Source organism: Rhamphochromis sp. 'chilingali', assembly GCF_963969265.1.
Source record: "Rhamphochromis sp. 'chilingali' genome assembly, chromosome: 7".
In the NCBI taxonomy this organism is placed as follows: Eukaryota; Metazoa; Chordata; class Actinopteri; order Cichliformes; family Cichlidae; genus Rhamphochromis; species Rhamphochromis sp. 'chilingali'.
Genome location: NC_137934.1, coordinates 41536486 through 41557096, shown reverse-complemented (window position 1 = coordinate 41557096; position 20611 = coordinate 41536486). Strand labels below are relative to the sequence as shown.

The 20611-nt window shown below is 41.1% G+C and overlaps 1 protein-coding gene across 7 annotated transcripts in view; it reads right to left on the bottom strand.

The window, feature by feature from the left end:
* Positions 1–2560: 2560 nt before the first annotated feature.
* Positions 2561–20611, bottom strand: part of kcnc2 (potassium voltage-gated channel, Shaw-related subfamily, member 2) — a 123414-nt gene continuing 105363 nt past the window's right edge. The window contains exons 2-6 of one of the 7 annotated variants that reach the window (XR_013972203.1): positions 13441–14374; positions 11173–11343; positions 5506–5841; positions 4735–4829; positions 2561–4138 (exon numbers count right to left, since the gene is read on the bottom strand). Coding sequence is in view for 3 of the 7 variants with exons in the window: in XM_080886866.1 (XP_080742992.1) it covers positions 5696–5841; positions 11173–11343; positions 13441–14374 (1251 nt within the window). In the remaining 4 variants the exon portion in view is untranslated. Of the gene's footprint in view, positions 5842–11172; positions 11344–13440; positions 14375–20611 lie in introns of all 7 variants that reach the window. The other 6 variants (XR_013972201.1, XR_013972202.1, XM_080886867.1 and 3 more) reach the window with 6 other exon arrangements.

The window sequence follows — 20611 nt, the reverse complement described above, 5'->3', positions numbered from 1 at the left end:
TCCCTGAGCGGACACTTGGACCACTGTGAGCAACAGCAGACGTGTGCACTGTGGTCACGCCAGCATCCAATCCATCCAAGTCACATGTTTATTAAAATAATCAAATTACAGTATTTACATTTATGTTAGACGACTTTTAATTAACTGCTTTATCCCACTTACAATGAAAATCAAAAAAAAATCTTGTTCATGTGCAGCATGTTAACGCTATTGGAAGTAAAAATAACTTCAACTCCAATTTTGAAAACACAACTTTCTTTTTTTTTTTTTATTTATTTTTTTTTTTATAAAGCTCTGACTGCATTATGAGTCTGTGGTTTTTTGCAGCTGTTTACCTGAAAATGCAGCCAAGGCGTTTTTTTAAATAAACATTTCAAAGTATTTACAGAACAATCAGCTGTTCTGCATCAAATCTGATGCCACACAAATTATTTGTGCTGCTCCAAAAAATAATTTCTGTCCACTATGAGATGAAGGAGAACAACAGCCTGATACCTGCAGGCCTGACAGCAGCAGATGTGTCACTGCTGTAACACCTGTGACACTCAGCAGGCGCCTCATTGTCCTGACACACAACAAAACTACTGACTACACTACACACTAACTACACACTGACTACACACTAACTACACACTGACTACACACTGACTACACACTGACTACACACTGACTACACACTAACTACACACTGACTACACACTGACTACACACTGACTACACACTAACTACACACTAACTACACACTAACTACACACTGACTACACACTGACTACACACTGACTACACACTAACTACACACTGACTACACACTGACTACACACTGACTACACACTAACTACACACTGACTACACACTGACTACACACTGACTACACACTGACTACACACTGACTACACACTAACTACACACTAACTACACACTGACTACACACTAACTACACACTAACTACACACTGACTACACACTGACTACACACTGACTACACACTAACTACACACTGACTACACACTGACTACACACTGACTACACACTAACTACACACTAACTGCACACTGACTACACACTGACTACACACTGACTACACACTAACTACACACTGACTACACACTGACTACACACTGACTACACACTAACTACACACTGACTACACACTGACTACACACTGACTACACACTAACTACATACTGACTACACACTGACTACACACTAACTACACACTGACTACACACTGACTACACACTAACTACACACTAACTGCACACTAACTACACACTGACTACACACTGACTACACACTGACTACACACTGACTACACACTAACTACACACTAACTGCACACTAACTACACACTGACTACACACTGACTACACACTGACTGCACACTAACTACACACTGACTACACACTGACTGCACACTGACTGCACACTAACTACACACTGACTACACACTGACTACACACTAGCTACACACTAACTGCACACTGACTACACACTAACTACACACTAACTACACACTAACTACACACTGACTACACACTAACTACACACTAACTACACACTGACTACACACTGACTACACACTAACTGCACACTAACTACACAAGACAACACACTATGTTCAGACTCCAAACACGCTAAATGTCGCAAATCTCCGCCGTCACTCCTAAAACTCCCCCTTCCTAAACAACTAAATGTCATGTTGCCATATCATTTTTTGATTGGTCGACCAGGTTTCATTTTTCCACCAATAGGAAAGGCTGGGGGGGTTTTTTTGGCGTTGTTTTTGTTCACAGGCTTTCGAGCGTTTTCCTTATAAAACGCCGTTTTTACCGTTTCTTCCTGCAGTAAATATAAACAACGACAGTATTCAGGAAGAAAAACAAACATTGCAGATATTTTATCATAACTCTGGTTTTACGTGGCCGATCAACACAATTTAAAATCTGGTATAAAGTCCACACTTTGTCCGTCAGTTGTTCCGTCTGTCCTGCTCACATCTCCAATGGTTGTACACGTTGTCATTAACCTGGCTTCACTCCACATCAGCCGCTTTGCTCGCTAAAACTCCGGCACATGAGGACGCTGTCAGAGCCTGTCAACCACGTTGATTAGCTGCGTATATACGAATGTGAATCGCATCATTGGCTGGACTGTGGGATAAGGCGGCATCGTTCTGATCCCATACAGGAGCAGCCAGTCACTGACTAACACTGTGGAACAGGTTGTTAAAGTTTTAATTTTAATTTCAATTCAGGTTAGATTTTTTTTTTTTCTGTGCGCAGAGACCTGAGTCACTAATGTAAAGGGGAAAGTTTGAAGGTGGTTTAATAGGTGAAGTTAAGCATTATCAAAAGAAATAAGTCGATTTTCTATTTAGAAAAGTGGAGACGATTGACTCCTATATGAAAAGTGAGGGTTTGTGTGGTGTGCGTGAAGGTTAAACACACATTTGTGTTTTTCTGACAACCAAGAAGAAAATAGGTGAAATTAAGCAAAGACAGAGACCATCTGTTAAAAGATAAATAGTTTATGTGAGTCTCTCACATAGTATTTACCTTTACTCTATACACATTGTTTTGAACGTGATATACAATATGTCATCTTATTTTATTTTTTTTTACAATTTGACATAATGATTTTTCTTTTCAGCATGCACTTGCCAACAAAAGGCTCCACAAATACAGAATTACAAAAACTAGAATTATGCTCACAGTAAAACATACGAAACATGAACTTGGATCAAAAGCCTGACAGTTGGAGGACACGATGTAGAAGCACAGCATCAGACTACCAGGACTTTACAGGAAAGAGCAAAGTACTCCACAGTAAGACACAAAAATACATGTTCTGGTTTCAAAAAAATAAACACCTTTTTTTTCAAGTTATAACATCATCCTAGAAATACACGAAGAACGGTACCCCTTTGTCAATTCAAAGAGTGAAGCAGCGTGTGTACTACATGAGGAGGATGGTGGGTTCAGGGCGACACTGGAACAGCTAGCCTACAACTGTGCCGGTTGTGCCACTTTCAGATCTCGCCTGGCAGCTTCTCCAGCTGCTTTTTCACTCGTTTTCCTTCACCTTCCTGTTTTAACAGGCTCCTGAAATCACAGTGTGGATCGGTGCTTTTGTTTTTCGGGTGCTTATTGCGAATCCAATCTGATTGTGTGGGTATGTGGGATTGCTACGGTGCAGATGTAGCCATTCTAGAAGTCCCGCTGTATAACTTGGCAAACTTCTGCTACACGTTTGCTTCACCCCCACAAGGGGAAAGATCTGGAAGAATCAAGTTATTTTTGTTAGCCACCAGGAGTCATGAGGAATAGTCTGGTCAGAACAATTTGGTTTGTATAGAGATGAACGTCTGCAGCACTAACGCAGGGTAGAGAGGGGACTTCTACAACGGCACTGCATCACAGGGGAGCTCTGTCTCATTTCTGTTTGTGCTAAATGTACAAGAGTGACAGCATCGAGTCCACTCGCTGGTCTTCTCTGACCGGGCCTTTCAAGCTATAGACCTTACCCTGGATTATTAGGACACGCACACACGCACGCACACACACAGTTACACACAGCAGCAATTAACCTACTGAAATTACAGAGAGAAACAAAAGCAGAGATGATCGTAATGTCACATTTGTTCAACGTTGCCTCTCTACACTGTATATACTCGGTGTGGAATTTCATATATGAACACACTCCTTGTTTTGAACACAAAGTGCCTCGAGTGATGCGTCTCAATACATTTATTGCAAGGAGGGATATCACAGCAAGAAATATGATCGACTCAGAGTGTCAACGGCGCAACGTAGCAGCGAGCCGCCTCGTACCTGACTCGCTATATCAAAAGACAGATGTGTGGACAGAGCCACATGGCCCAGATGTGCTGTGTTGTTTTGTATTTACAGGAGCAGAATCTACACACTAGATAGTCTCTTTTAAGGACGAGCCCAGTTTGCTTTCTTCTCCTTTTCAAAATAAGAATTTTTTGTGAGTCGTCCAGTCTGCTCACCGACAGCCTGTCAGTCAGTGGCTCTCGGGTGCGTCCTCATCCTTATTGTCCTGTAGGCGTGGCCTTATGGCTCCAAATGAGGTCTTCCCACTGCAATAGGTCCTCATACTGATGACAATTTATCCCACTGTTATTCAAATAGGAAATGAATTGTCTAAATAAAATATAAACACATGTCTGGATGAAAGAAATGCATCAGATCTCACCATGCACACGCTGTCTGTTTAAAAATATATGCACAAAAATCAAAACAGTACAAAATTTTATTTCTAAAGGCTCGTCTGTGTGCTGGGGTCGTTCATGTAAGGCGTGAATCAATAACTAGGTGCAAAGACAAAGACAAGCTCCTCTTTCTGATAGTTTGACTTTTTGCCGAGCTACGTGGAAGATGCATCTAGTTGTGAGCCAGTTGCTTAGCAACCTCCTGCTACTTCTATAGACACACTGTAGTGATGGGCGAGGCACACTGCTGCATGGTTACGTCTGCTTCCCCACACCTGTTGGTACGCAGAGGCAGTTTATGCCTGTCATTGTCAAAAAGACTGATTAGCTTCAATTTCAACTGTGTAGTCTGGGGACGTACATCTATTTATTTTTTGTGGACATTGTCTCATGAATAAAATGCTACCTGTCTATGCCCCCCCCCCCCCCACACACACACACACACACACTGAAAAATAGCCAAGAAAAGGGTGAGATGGCACCGCACCCTCATTCCTTTACCTTTCCACTATGGCGGTGCCTTTCTTCAAGCCATTAAGATAGAACGCTGCTCTCTGCTTGTGTAAAACCAGTAAAGACAACCTCTTTGCAGTTATCTGTGAGTAAACAACCAGAAACACAACAGATTTGGTGGCACTACGTCAGAGGAAAAAGAAAATTAGACACAGAGGAGGAGAAAGTTATTCAGAAATAGCAGCAAATGAGCAGAAAGCAACGCCCAGCTGGGCTTCTGTGTTTTCAGTCTCCTCGTGGATTGTTGCTGAAGCCAATGGCAAAATGAGACATGGTACGAGTCGGGTACGCCCTCCCTCGCCTAAATCCCAACATAACAACATTTTCTAGAAACAACTCCAAGTCTGTTCTACAGATCCTCGAGCTCTCCTCCCCTCCTCTGTGCACGCTGCTTGAAGACGATGGTTACAGGATGATCCATGCAAAAACATGAGCAGGCCCAACAGCGGGTGAAAAGCGACTTGCCCCTCCTCTCCAACTCCAACCCAATTATAACACAGTTTACCATCAACAAAGTCACAGTTTGTGTGAGGTTAAAACAAAGTGACATCTCTCTTTCTTTTTCTGGAAGCACATCTATTTCAAGGTATCTAAATATAACAACATCTAATATCCCTGATTATTAAATGTCCTTTATTACACGTTATGGCTGCTACCTCTGAAGCCACCAGTAACAGTTTTTTTATTGCAAGACTCACATTATGATAATATCGAGCTAAAAGGTACATCAGGAGATGAATGTGAGCTAAGCAGATGTACCTCGAAGGAAAAGCGCAGAACTTGCTCAGGTTACTCGAGACATTTACACGATTCTTGGCTACGATGGTGGAGTACTTCTCCACTAGTCACAAGAACTAAACAGAGTTCGGATTTGATGCCAGAGGGATGTGGTTTGTTAGTGGAACGGATATGGGTTGGTTGGGGTCAAAGCGGTCCAGAGGTGGACATCTCACAGGATGGAAGGGATAGGGGAGCGAGAGCGGCGTAGCGGGCAGGGCGATCCATAGGGCGAGGTCACAGGAGACAGCCTCAGAGTGTTACCAGCCATGCCAGTCATGCCCGCTATGTTGTTTAAGCTCCGGGATTTCTCATAGCCTTCAGATGAGGGGGGCGACAAAGGTGGTGGTGGTGGTGGTGGAGGTGGTTGTGCAGGAACAGGACATGAACACACACAGGCAGGCAGGCAGGCAGGCAGGCAGGCAGGCAACGATCCAAATCCGAGCCAGCCGAGTGAACCGAGACAAGACAGGAGACAGGAGTGAGACATAGCAACAGTAGCATACTGTATGGTGAGTGCATGTACAGCACATTTCATGACACTGGCCATAAAGCATATTGAAATTCTTAGGCCTGGAGCTGCTTGAGAGGAAGAAACAACCTGACTGGCTCAAAAGTGCTTCTTAAGATTGCTTTAAGTGCAAACTATCTATATTGTTGCTGAAGTAACTGAAATATGAAATCCATTACATCTACAACAAATACAAACAACACTGGATACACCGATAGCTGTTCACATCTTTAGTTCCTGCAGTAAATCGATGCATAATTAAATTAAATTCTCTTTATTTAAATCTTTGCCTACTCTGAAACAAAATAAGTTTGTGTGGCGACATTTTAAACCCGAGCTGTTCTTTATGCTGCATTCATGCTATGCTAGCAGGGAGTTACTGGTAGCCTTGTCGTCACAGCAGATGTTGAAAAGAAGGCTACTTTTATTGTTGAACAATGCACTACTATATCAATTTATTGCCCAATAATATTATATTTTCAGATGGCAAGAGAATCTCTATGCCACATCAAATCGTCTAAATGTTTTAAAATTGAGCGATGAAAAAGTGGAAGACTTTAAAGCCCCACCATGCACAGTATTCATGTTTTTTATCTTTAGGGTCCAAAAATGTAACAATGCCAGCAGTTTAGCATGTCAGAGTTGAATCTCACTTGTGTTTGCTGTTTGGCCAGCTGTGCTATTTATTTAAAACTTTTAAGATGAAATATTGAATTTCAACAGTACGAAATGCTGTCATTTAAAAAGATCAATATTCCTTTAAGTAGATTCTTAAGAAAACATTCTGCTTTAATGAACTTGTTCCTGCTTTGACCCACATCTGCAGATCTTGATACAGAAAAGAAAGCTCTGTGATTTGTTCTGCAGCATCTTGGACCACAGGTTTGCTAACTCGTGGATGGTCAGTGAACAAGTGAATTAGTCATGGTAAAGGTTATCTGTTTCTACTGGCGTGTGGCTGCTCCTCTCTATCAGCGGCAGCGACATGTCCATAATTTCATCAGAGATGCCCCTCATAGCTGCACGACGTCACAGATGGCAGCTTTGGTGAAATTAAGTTGAAGAAAGAAGCTGCACAGCTATCTTTGGTTAGGGAGTCTGAGGTCAGTGATCAGGCCAGTGTTGGACGCACAACAGGAACATTCGTGGGATTTGTAGTCAGTCCTCTGATGCTGGGAATCTACTTCATTTCTCTTTCACTTTACTGACAATCTTTCCTCTGAAAAAGTGGTGCTTAGTTACTTAATGAAAAGTTGATATGGGACGGAAGAGTCAGCTTTTGATTTTGTTTATATTGTAGACAGTGTTTCTGTTTCTTGGTGCTTGTAATGAAAACTTAAACTAATAATAGAGCAGTCGTGCTACCCTGTAGTTAGCTAGGTAATTAGTAAGTAGCATATCTATTATATGTGTTGCCATTTGAAGCTGTATGTATCTTGAAGTTCTTTGAACTTTGCAAGCCAGCGGAGCTCCTTCGTAATTGTATTTCGGTAACTTGCACAGCAAGCTCCACCCCTGAGAAATACCTCTGTGAACTCTGTCAGAGTTTTAGCTAAATGAGAGATATTATAATTCTTTAACTTTAGGGCTGAAGGAAAAAAAAAAGTCGTTCATGTTGTGGCACCAGTGACAGCATCATTAGTATTTTCTCCCATTAGAAATGGATAAAATTTCCAAGGAACGGTTAAAGTTAACAAGTGCACATATAAACCACCAATTCATATATTGAGCCACAATATGTAGCTTAAAATGAACAACATGCATGTGTCTTAGATTATGTATCAAATGTTACTGTGTGTGTATGAATCCAGACACATACTGATGATGATGATAATCGACACACCGTAATTCAATCATCTTAACAACAACAGCTCAAACTTCTGAAAATGCTGCATGTGATGCACATCAGTAAATCTGCATTGGGTTCAAAATAACCAAACAAGCCACAGCAGCCAGCGCAGTGATGGAGCATGCCAATCGGCTGATGAGGAACAGCAAATGGAAATGTTGCCTCATTACCACTCTGCATACACCACCATTTGATTCACTGAGAGCATGGGTGCAAATTAAACTGGGGCTCTTTCAGAATGAGCCAAGCGAGCAGAACAAAAGAGAGCCTGGGTCTGAGCCAACAGGTAGCGGGAACAAGAAAGGAACCCATGTTTTATGCATTACCGTCAGTGTGGCGGCAACTGCAACCATGATGGATAAAAGGGACAGCTGCTCACCTGACTTCACTGAAAATCATGATGCGCTGTCGCTGAAGATGTGGACAGGTTAACCTGTTAGACTACTCCAGTAATCACCTCAAAGCCATCAGCAGTTGTTTTTTGTTGTTGTTGTTGTTTCTTTTGCTTAATGCAATGAAAAATAAGGCTCTGTTAGCAAGCCTAATGAATGATTTGCATTCATTAGAATTCTTGTATAATGGGTGCTTTAGCAAAATAATCAGTGGAACAGAAGCACTGATTTGCCTGCCATCCAATGAGTGCTAGGTGGCTTTACAGCAATAACATTAGGAGCCGGATATTCAGCTAGGCTCCTGGAGATGCAGCTACCTTCCCATACAAGGCAGTTAGCCAAGGCTTAACACTTCCACTTTACTTTGCAGATTAACACAAGATTCATGTCTCTGCAGGTAAATAGAAGAAGCAATCTGAATGACATATGTTTCACATAGCATCCAAATGACATTTTGGTATGTTCTCTATTTAGCAGAGATAATCTGCATCTATCAAAAAAACTGCAGTCTGAACTAATCTCTGCTCTGCGAGCTGCTTGATTTATGTGCTTTGTTTCCTGTAGTGATGTGTCGGTCGCGAATGAAATGGCTCTTAGAGCCAGATCTTTGACGTGAACGACGCGAGCCGGCTCCTTATCGCGAGCCGTGGTTTTTTTTTTTCTTTCTCTCACTCTCTCTCTCGCACTTTTTTCGCTTCACTCCACACGCGAGCCTTGTGCTTTGCTGGGCAGAGGAGGGAGGGGCGATAGTTAAACTCGCAGTAGCACAGGAACAGAGCGGGAGGGAGAGAGAGAGAAAGAGAGCCAGGGACAACAACCTCCCATCAGAAAGGTATTGTATCCACAACTATTTTCAGCTGTGGATGATAAAGGATTCAGAAAGTTTATTCATGCAGGTCCATATGACAGAGAATATGCATCTTCTTTTTGTTTTCATATTTTAATTTATATTTAATTGTGTTGTGGTTTGCAGTGTTTTGTGTTGTTTCACTTTAAATTTGTTTAAAAGGAAAAAGCTGAAAATTTAAATAGTTAAAAGTTGAAATGTGACTAGTTGGTTTTTGTATTATATGATTTATTTATTACATTTTATGTGGAGTGAATAAATAAAAGTATATTTACGGTGGCCCCTACAGACAAAGCACATAAAAACTCAAAACACGTACAAAACACAACAGAGGTGCTCCAGGATGCTAGGGGGCAGTGTTGAGCTTTTGTTACCTAGTGGCTACACAAGCCAGCAAGTACCAACGACCGGATTTGGTGTGTGGTAGTAACAGGTAAATGAACATTTTTTTAAATTATTTGAATATATATGAGTGCTTGTGTATAAATACACAAACACATTGCGTTCAATTGTGTAATTTAAGTGATGTAGGCAGCTCTGTTTTGGAAGTTCAGTTAACGCTAGAAATGTGTTTTGGAGTTTGTACGTGCTTTGTCTCTAGGGGCCACCGCATATGTTTATATGTAAACATGTATAAATAAAACCACTCTTTTTTTTACATTAGTAATTACTTTTGTGCATAATTTCATATTATTGTTAATAATAAATTAATTAAAGCAACAAAACAACCTGAAGAGCCGGTTCAGGGGGCGAAAGAGCCGGCTCTTTTTAATGAGCCGAGCCGAAAGAGCCGGTTCTCTAAAAAGAGCCGGAAATCCCATCACTAGTTTCCTGACCTTTTCTGCCTTTGATATCATACAGAACAGCAACAACACTTTTAGGAAATTCAGCAGGTGCAAACTTAACAATAACCTTTAGGCTGGGTCAAAGTGTTAGCAAGCCCTTTCTGAGTCTGACCTTTTCACAATGTACTGGCACAAGGTGAAATGTGCTATGCAATTCAGGAGGGCAAGTCTGACAGCAAATAAAGATGAATTTTATTCCTGTAGTTTTATGAAAAACATTATTTCAGTCATGCAATCAGAGCTATTTCCAACTCATAATATTTGGGAAAGTGACTTCTTCATTTTTCTGCAAACTCAAATTTAAAGAACTGCTTTATTGGAACTGATGGTTTGCTAAATAATGTAAAAACCAAAGGTACAAGGGAAAAAGTTTAAGAAACTGATAAATAGTGTATTTATCAATTCTAACAGGAGCTGATAATGTAAGCTTCTCTTCCTAGCTAGCTTCAGTCTTTAGAAATAAATATTAGCTTTATGGCCAAGAGTTACAAACAGAAACTAAAACCTCGTCTCTTTCCTGCAGATCCTCTGATGATGATGTTTGGTAGGGCTCAGCCAGTACAGGATTTGTAAGAACGGTAGCCAGAGCTATAAGACTGATATCCATTGGTGATTTATACCCTACCCTATAAATATGTTTATGAGTTGACTAAAGACACTGGGTCAGAAATGTATTCAACTGTTTCCAGGCAACCAGAAAACAGGAATAAATTGTGAAGAAAGCAACAGTTCTGAGTCAGCTGCCGGGATGCGTTTGCCCCTTAGAAAGGCCAAAAATGTTATGCAGTGTGTCTGTGGAGAGTCGCGACAGCACGTCAACAGGTTACGTTACCTGAGCTGACTAGGGCTGAACATAAAGCCTCCTCCCTTCCTGGGATGTTGGTGTGCCACTCACTAAGGACATGGATCAGCTGATGAGCATTTGGACAAGTATCTGTGATTTTAATAGTACCTTCTAAAATGATAGGCGGTTTATTCAGACCGGTGGTTCCAGGAAACTGAACTTTACTAATGATGACTGATGATTCAAGCAACTAATCAGTAGCAGTGCACAACAGCAAGCGTGGATTTGACAATGATTTCCCAATAAACAACAGATCTGCATGCTTTTTAGAATACTTTATAAAATCACATCACAATGTTCTAATTCGATGTTGAATTAAATGACATTAAAAAAGTGAAATTTTACATATCAGTTAAACTACCTGTCTTTCGTATCCCTCCGTCTGCAGGGCAGGTGTAATCACTGGCAGCAAGCAGGAAACAGGTCCCCCCACTCCGGCGGTCCTGTTCTCGGGTGCTGGACCTACGCATGGGAACCCTCTCCTCAGGAGACATGGTGAGGTCGCTGCCCCCGCTGCAGTCTACAGACAGAACTGAGAGAAAAATCCATTTGCACATCCATATTTGCTTTTGTTCATTCATGCAATTTACACCAAGCTGATGATTTTGTGGTACTTTTCCCTCATAGACATGACAACAGAAGAAGTTACCAAGCAATGAAACTACAATCCTCATGTCTGCCTTCAACAGAAAGAAACTACGATCTGAATCCATGGAATAACGACACTCTGTGGATTTCAAAGATTTCAAGAAATCTGTTTTTACTTTAACCTTGTGAAAAGATACAGGTGAGACTGATGTTTCCATTCTTACCCAAAAAGGAAAACCCTGCCAAACAGCATAATTCATAGAGCCAAAACCTGATGTCGCTTTTGCCTTGTCTATATAAAAGAGCTATGACTGTGTATTTGAGTGACATTTTCCATCCATTATTAGGAAGGAGATCAGGCTAATACATTCTTCTTAACGTGTAACTACATGCTCTGGCAGTCATAGAGCTCCTCTTTGGGGACTAAAGACACGTACTGACAGTTTCACAATTGGCCATGTCAATTTTTATGATTAAATATGTAATAAAATTGAAGGGCTGGTACATTTACGTGGTTCTAATAGTTTGTGGATGACAGTGGAGGTCCTTGGTATAGCAGTGTTTCCCTTTGCAGGAGAATCATATCAATTTTTGGGGGGGATGGTGAAGATGAAAAAGTATCAAGATTAAATAACACCAGTGTGGAGCATTAGCAATTACCATAGCTACACAGATTTATACATCTGTGCCCTCAAACGTATTAGATTTTAAATCAAACAGTGAAGACGTGATTGGTGCAGACTTTAACTGAACGGGTGCAAAAACTGTATTATCTGTTCAGGAATTAGAGTCAATTGTTTGACATAGTCTTAATTTCAGATGCACCTTCATGGCTCCAATGAATTAACTCGCATATATGTTACCTGGACAGGTGAATTCTCTATATTTGATCCAAAGAGACATCAGTGCAAGGAGCCCCTCCCCCAAAAAAGCAAAACCAAAAACTGAAGGCACAACTTACAAACGAGTGGCAATTAAATAAAGACCTAGCAGAGCATCTCAGTGGCGGAAATATACATGTAATGAGATCCATGGGCTCCAGACTTGAAAGGACTGTTTTGAATCCTTTCATTTAAAATTATGTTAGTTTGTCCAATTACTTTGAGCCTCTGACAATGGGAACTATGGCTGTGATTCATAAACAGTAAATGCAAACATTATTGTAAAACTCTTTGAATTAAAAGCTACAATTCTGTACTTTGATTACACTGTGATTGTTTGATTTAAAAAACTGCAAAAATATGTAATTGTTCAGAACAAGTTGTATGATTTGGAAAAGAAATATGTGTGCCATTACCAACAACAGTTAAAACAACAACATATTCTGATGTCATAGGGTTGGGGGTTGTATGAACTATCAGACTCAGTACAAAGCTGGTATCTATATGTCCTATCTAAAGGACACATGAGAGGAAAGTATCTTTGCAGCCTTAAATTCTAAATGACCTTTGAGAAAATCCGAGAGGTGACTACGGCAGAATGATTCTGTTTGTGCATCCAGTCAATGAATCATGAAATATTCTGCGGTTATTAAATGTAAGTTTCAGGGACTTAATAAACAGATAGTAGGGAGCACCAACCCTGAGGAATGTCTGTATTAGAATTGAAAGAAAGCGAGTATACAGAGGTCAACATTAATTTCCATCAATATCAGATGTGTCAGAGTCAATTACTGATATGGTACTGGAGGGAAAAACAGCCACCTATGGTCTGAGCACCAAATGAGCAATCCTTACAGGAAGAAACACTTGGAAACAAGGAGTCTGAATGCTTATCTCCCACTCTCTGTACCTTTGGCATTGGTGCTGTAAAAACAGCTCAGTCATCTGTAGGGAAACTGCTTTGGAGCTTATGGGTCACATGGGGAAATCAGTAGAATCTGTCAGATGGCCACGGCTTTCTAACTGAAAGGAAGTCCCTCATGAATTCTCTTCATTGTCACTACATAAACAACCCCCTTCAGTGTAATCTGAATTAACTGTTAAACAAAGCGTCTTAGTTCTGTTTTCCATATGACCTTTGTCTAAACATATGGTCTTACCTGAACGGTTGCGTTCTAGTACCCTGCTCCCTTTGACGTGGCACAGGTCACCTTGAGTACTGTTGCAGGTGGTGTTGAGATCAGCTTTGCAGTAGGTGGGGGACCCTCCCTGCACTGCTTGAGGGATATGTTTCTTCCTCTTTTTGGGTAACTTCTGCTTGGCCATAGCCAGAGAATAGTACATCCCAAAGTTATTGACGATAACGGGCACAGGCATGGCTATCGTCAGCACACCAGCTAAAGCACATAATGCGCCCACGACCATACCTGACCAGGTCTCTGGATACATATCACCATATCCCAGTGTTGTCATGGTTACCACGGCCCACCAGAAGCCGATGGGGATGTTCTTGAACTTAGTGTGGAGGGTAGCCGTGGGATCATTGGGCTTGGCGCCGATTCTTTCGGCATAGTATATCATTGTGGCAAAAATTAACACTCCCAATGCCAGGAAGATGATGAGCAGCAGGAATTCATTGGTGCTAGCCCGTAACGTGTGGCCCAGTACTCTAAGTCCCACAAAGTGTCGTGTTAACTTGAAGATACGCAGAATACGAACAAAACGAACCACCCTGAGGAAACCCAACACATCCTTGGCAGCCTTTGAAGAAAGGCCGCTCAGCCCAACCTCCAAGTAGAAAGGCAAGATAGCCACGAAGTCGATGATATTAAGAAGACTCTTAAAAAACTCCAACTTGACTGGGCAGAAGGTCACACGCACCAGGAACTCAATGGTGAACCAGAAGACACAAACACCTTCCACATACGTAAGAGCAGGATCCGTTTCGATCTCATACTGTGGACCTGAGTCGGTCACGTTGCTGTCTCGCGCCACATCAGTCTTGTTGATGATTTTGTTGAAAGCCTCATGAGTCTCCAAACAGAAGGTGGTAATGGAAACCAGGATGAAGAACAAAGACACGAAGGCAATAAACTAAGAGAAAGAAGACAAAATAGAGAAAAACACATTATCGCCATTACATTTCATTTCAACCATGGCTTCCTATACTATTTAGGATAGATTTGACACCAAAATCCTTCATTAAGTGTTCTCATGAGAAAGGGACAAACTACAACAGGTTTATTACATTTGCATCATTTTGAAGAGCGGAGACTCAATCTGGGAATGCAGATCCAGTCTAGTAAAGCAAGAAAGGCCCAGTAGACTTCAAACCCAGTGGAGAAAGGTGACGGGGAATCTCTTCATTTGGTTTTGCATATTGAGTTACACACCCGCTCTCAAAAACATACTTCATTCTGACCTCATAGTTTAGCTGCTGTTACTATATTAGTCTAGAGCCAATAGCTCAAAGCTTACAGGGCAAATTAAAAAGGCTATTCTGCTGTAGGATGTTCAAACCCTGATCTCTAATACATCTGGGCATGTCTATTAGCAACACGTTATAAAAAATGATCATCTTAATTATAGATCGACTGACTTTGGCCTTATTTCTGTCACTTATGTTAGTGCTAAGCAATCGTCTTTGGAGTAAGATGTGACGTATGGCAACTGGGAAAATGCCATACCTTATCAAACCCTGTAAGATGCAGTATTATTTGAAAGGTCAATAGTAAATTGCTATGCTATAATAGGTTAACTGGCACCCAGTTGCAGACTTGTTCTTAACTCATTCACTGGTAGCGTACCTTACTGGACATCCTTGAGCAGATAGAAATTTGTTGCACAGTGGTAAAGTCTAAATCTATAGATCTACGATAAAAATATCATTGACATCAGTTTGGCATTAGCAATCTATTCATTTTCCCAGAGGGAGTCTGCATGTTATTAAAGTAACATCGATAATTTCCCAAACTTTTTTCTTCATGTTTTTGACATATTTTGCAAATCCTTAATGGAAACAGCTTCCTGAGCTCAAATCCAGACATTGAGCTGCTGTGGAAGAAGACATGCTCAACCCTCTCTAAGAGCTAGATGGAGCAGATTTACAGCCTGGTATGCTGCTTCTCCACCATCCTCCCACAGTCCCTCCACTGGTGTGCTCTACCTACTGTGCTCTAAAGAAGTCGTTTCACACTCTGCCTTGTTTTGGATTGCATGACTCACACGCTCTCATAAATATCATTGCCACTATTTGGGTTACTGTGATCCTGAACTGTGTGTGTGCATTCACTCAAGTGCCTCTCTTTATGTATCTTTACTACCCTGTAAGTGTTTTTGTTCATACACTTTCAATGGCACAAAGTTAAAGCCTCAGCACAGTGTGTGGGGATAAGTCGGTATCACTAAATACCATGTACTGTGGATTACTCAGTTTATATGTATTTTGAGATTGTTGATTATATAGTATATGTAGATAGATATGCAGAAAGTGCTGTAAAAAGTTTGACAGAGGCAATATAACAAGGCTGTTCAGTTCCCACCTCTGACATTGGGCTATGAGTTTATTTTTCCTCTACTACAGACTGATCCAAGCTGTAGGCGAAGGTAAACAAGACGCCATTGCTGCAGTGGGATGTCACTTCTGAACTAACACAATAAATCTCTGCAGTACAGTGCACTGCATGTGAAGGATTTTACTCTGATTTTGCTAAGAAATTAAGCAAATCATCGGACTCAATCTGGATGCAATCAAATTCTGATACCTGCTGCAAAAATAAACATCATTCAGAAGAATAATGCTCCCTCTCGAGGGCCGTGGCTGAGTCTGTCCAAACTGTTTGAAGGATTCCAAAATGCAAGATCTAAACAACTGAGACGGGTTTTCACGTCATGCACGGTTTGAATACAAAATATAAGCGTAGTTTTTGAGAGCTGAATGAGTAAAAAGTTTGTTTTTGTGGTTTAGAGCAGCGGTCTCCAACCCCCGGGCTACGGACCAGTACTGGGCCGTGCGAGAGTTGAGGCTCAGCTGTGAAATTCATGGGTTTTAGGTTTTTATCGGTTTTTAGCGTTATTTTTTTAATCATTTTTATCATTAACTCTGTTTCCCTGGGTCTTTTCCTGTGTGTTATGAATACATTTTTTGGTACCGGTACTGGTTTTATTTTGTTATATTTATCTGCGACACCTGAAAGGCCGGTCTATGAAAATATTGTTAGACATAAACCGGTCTGTGGCGCAAAAAAGGTTGGGGACCGCTGGTTTACAGGGTTTACAAGTGTGCTTATCAGCCACAACCACAACAGGCAACATGACAAATACTGATCACGTTATTAGAATGCAATGTATTGCTAGAAATCTAAGACTACTGCTGTACGTGTAGATATTATTTTTACATTTAACCCTACCAAAGACAGGCACCAACCCATGGTAGCAGCCTGTGCCTGCAAGACACTGCACCCCGCCAAGGTGTTGACCCAGCTTTGAAACTGCAGATTTGAATCTGATGGAGCATATGTGGCATGCACTGTAACATGCTAACCAGCAGGACCAAACAATCCTTTGCCAGCACCACAGGATGCCACCATAGCTCCAGTTTGCATGCCCCGATAGGTCAGAGCTCCTGTGGAAGCTCTTTTAAATTTTCACAGTGTTTGTTTGTTTTGTTTGTTTTGTAGTCGCTTCTTTGTGTACATTAAACAGAAAAATGGAAAAATTCACTACTTCAAAATTCATTCTTTTTTCCTGTGTTTCTTTTATGATGTCTTTATTTCACCTTCCCTGCTGTCTCCATCTCTGTCTTATCATGACATTGGCTGAAACGAGCAGCCTGAGCTGTTTCCTGTAGCTGTGTGGATGCTGCGCCAACTAATGACTAGTTCTGTCTCATGCTGGGATGTAATTCTGATGTGTTCACGTCTGTAGAGAAAGGATGTAGCATACAGCAGCCTTTAAAAGCTGGATCACGTCACAGTACAGCAGCTGGACCTGAACTCACACTCACATGCTGGTGTAGCACTGATGCCCCTGTTTACACACAGCCTCACAAGGTTATTTATGGTAGGTGTTAAAAATGCAAAAGTGCTAACTTATCATGTGATTGCAGCACATGCACTCTGCATGATGAAGAAGTCCTGTGCTTCTATGAGTCGCTGTTTAAAGCCAGCACAGGGAGCATCACACACACACACACACACACACACACTGTTCAGTCGATTTCTGAACAATGCAGATCTAATTTAGCCAGAGGACGAGCTCCCTTTGTGTGGCATGCTTCTTCAGAGAGTTTTTCAGACACAGTGATAACGGCTGCTGAGGAGCTACGACCTGTGACCTTCATGTACGGCTGCCACGTCACGTGCACATGGGGTAGAGACTGTAGATTTGACAGTAGAAAAAGTATGTCCACCAATACTGCTGACAAAAACTATTTGCTTATTTGTCACTATAACAAGGCAGCCCTTAGCAGCTGGATTTACAGTGAGAAACGGGACAATTTTAGTGGAACAAACTTATATTTATTTGCCATACAGCTCTCCTTAAAAACAATTCACTCTTGAGCTTCTTCACAGCACAATCAACCCTCTCTAATGAGAGCTGGCAGCCTTAAATACCTTCAGCTGTCACAGACTAAACCATTATTCCACTCACAGGTGAATTCTTAAATCCCAACCTTCCACCACAGTATACAATATACCAATTTGAATAAATAAATAAATACATACATTTCACATTTAATAAATATTATAGACTTTAATCCTACACCAAACCCAATATTATAAAACCCCAAAAACCCAAGCACAAAGGATTCCCCACACTCCCTTAACCCATGGTCTCTCCCGGAACCTTTAAATGGTGTCTGGACCCCGGGGAAACATTTGCCCAAACACCTTGGAGAGAACACAGGTTTCCTTACTGGTAAAAGCTTATGTTCTCTCAATCACCATTCCTTTCTCCTCACAGACACCACCACGTTCCTAGATGAAGAGCAGCTGTGCAGGATCTGAAACAAGGCTAGCAACTGATTTTGAAATTCCCAGTAAATATTCAATTAAACTTCTTGTGTGCAAATGTTTAACTGTGCAAATCCATGCTGAAAGTGCGATGCTAAATGAAGTGCTTGATAAGGTGCCTTTAATAAAGTGCAAGGTGTTCTCTAAAGTGCTATACAGATTATAATATAAATAATAGTAAGGCAGTCCTCTTCCTTACAGTCACACGTCGATGTTTCAGTTCATTAAACACATTATAAAATTAGACAAAGTAAAAAAAGAACCCAAGTAAATACAACATGCAGTTTTTCAAAGCTGTTCCCTTAATAAAGTAGTTTGAATAACTTTTCACTTAAGCTGGATTTTGATTTTCCTCGGGTTATCTTTGTCTAATTATATTTTTTGTCTAATTCTTGTGCTGATCAATTAAAAAACATTAAGTATGAAACATTCTTCATTATGTGTGAAGAGAGAATGGGGGGACAGTGGCTCCTTTTCTGCCATCATGTTGGATAAGTGTGAGAAAATGGATCGATAGATTATTTAGATTTTATTTTACCAGTTTACCAGTCCAGTTAATCAGGAGGGCTCTACTACAGAACACTGTATGAAAAACAAATTAGGAATATGGCCTTTTTTTAATCTCCTGCATTGAAAAATTCCCCTAAAAAAGGAAACATCCATCAGTTCTACTAAAGGACCAGAGCTGTTGTATCAGTGAACTCTAACATGGTCTCTATGATTGAATGCACTCTTGGTCTAAACACGATGAATCTCAAAGGTGCCTCTGAAGCTGATTTGGTGTTTTTAACACACTAACAAAAAAAACAAAACATCATCACTGTGTTGTTTGCTCTGTTTGTCCAGTGGATTTATTCTGCAGACTGAATTGAGCATCTTGGTCTCCAAGGGCAACTAGCACAGCAATAACCTTTGGCATTGCTTTAAGCATGACTGAAATCTCAAGCATATCTTTCTCTCCCCTTACAATATATATGCAGCCGTTTGTTCTTACTGAATATCAACAAGTGGCTTGGAAAAAGATGAGACCTTCATGTTGCTCAGGCGCTGATTTTGTGTTATTTTATTGTGTCTGAGCTGAATGCTTTCATATCACTGCTGCATCACGTTAGGCTTGGTTCCCTATCTGCCACTCAGAGGAAGAACTGTCTCCTTCAGGAAAGACTTTATTTTATTATTTTATGATGTAGTGTTAACTAGGGATGGGTACCGGTGTCCGGTGCCATGATGGCACCGGTTCTGACATAAACGGTAGTAACCAGACCGAAAAGCAGCGCACATTTCGGTGCTTTATTTCGGTGCTTTTTTTTCCTGAGCTGTGATACACTTCTAGCCAATCACTTTACGTTTCCGAGGATAGTAGGCGGGGCCAGGTACGTACGTTCTGTTAGAGCAGAGCTACAGATTAAAAATGTCCAAGGCGAAGCGGTCAAAAGTCTGGCTGTACTTCACAGCAAAAGATGCAAACTCAGCAGCAACAAGTGCTTTAAGCTGATACTGTGATACTGTCAAAGGAGGTAACACCTCGAATCCGATGAAACACCTGGCGACGCATAGCGTTTTTTTAAAAGCCCAGAAATGCGCCGTATTTGATAGCTTGCTGCGAGACCTCACACCGAGCACATCTACTGCAGGTGGGTTGCCTGTTATGCAACATCCCCCAAAAACCCGAAGAGGAGAGTCCTGGCCCCTAGCCCTGCCAGTGTAGCAGAAATGATGAGGATGATGATGCAGCAGCAGCCGTTCTTCTCTGCGTGAGTAGCTTAATGTTGTTCGTGTGTAATTTACGTTGAGTAGGCTAACCACGTTATTACATTAATGCATGTAAGGTGAACTAGCAAACATCATCATAGCTACATGCGGCTGTCCTCTTGTTTGATGGCAGATACTCCCTTCACCCTGGCCACAAAGGCTAAAATGACCAAAGAAAAAGTGGAAAACAGTTAAACATGAGAGGTTTAGGACAAAGTTTGTGTTTTTTCCATTGTTTAAGCACTGCTTCCTGCCAAGAGTGATACCATATATGCCCCATAGCTGCAGAAAAGGCTAACATTGTTATCTTTTTACAAAAAACAGCTGAACATGAGAGGTTTTTGGACCAATTTTGTGTTCTCCATTCTTTAAGCACCGGTTTGAGCACCGTTTGAGCACCGGCACCGTTTCAAAAGTACCGATTTGGCACCGGTATCGGATAAAACCTAAATGATACCCATCCCTAGTGTTAACTCTGATTATTCAGAAAAACCATAAGCAGCATCATGAAACCAGGATTTCATAATGACTGAGAAATGAAAAGCAGGAGATGTCAAGTCATCCA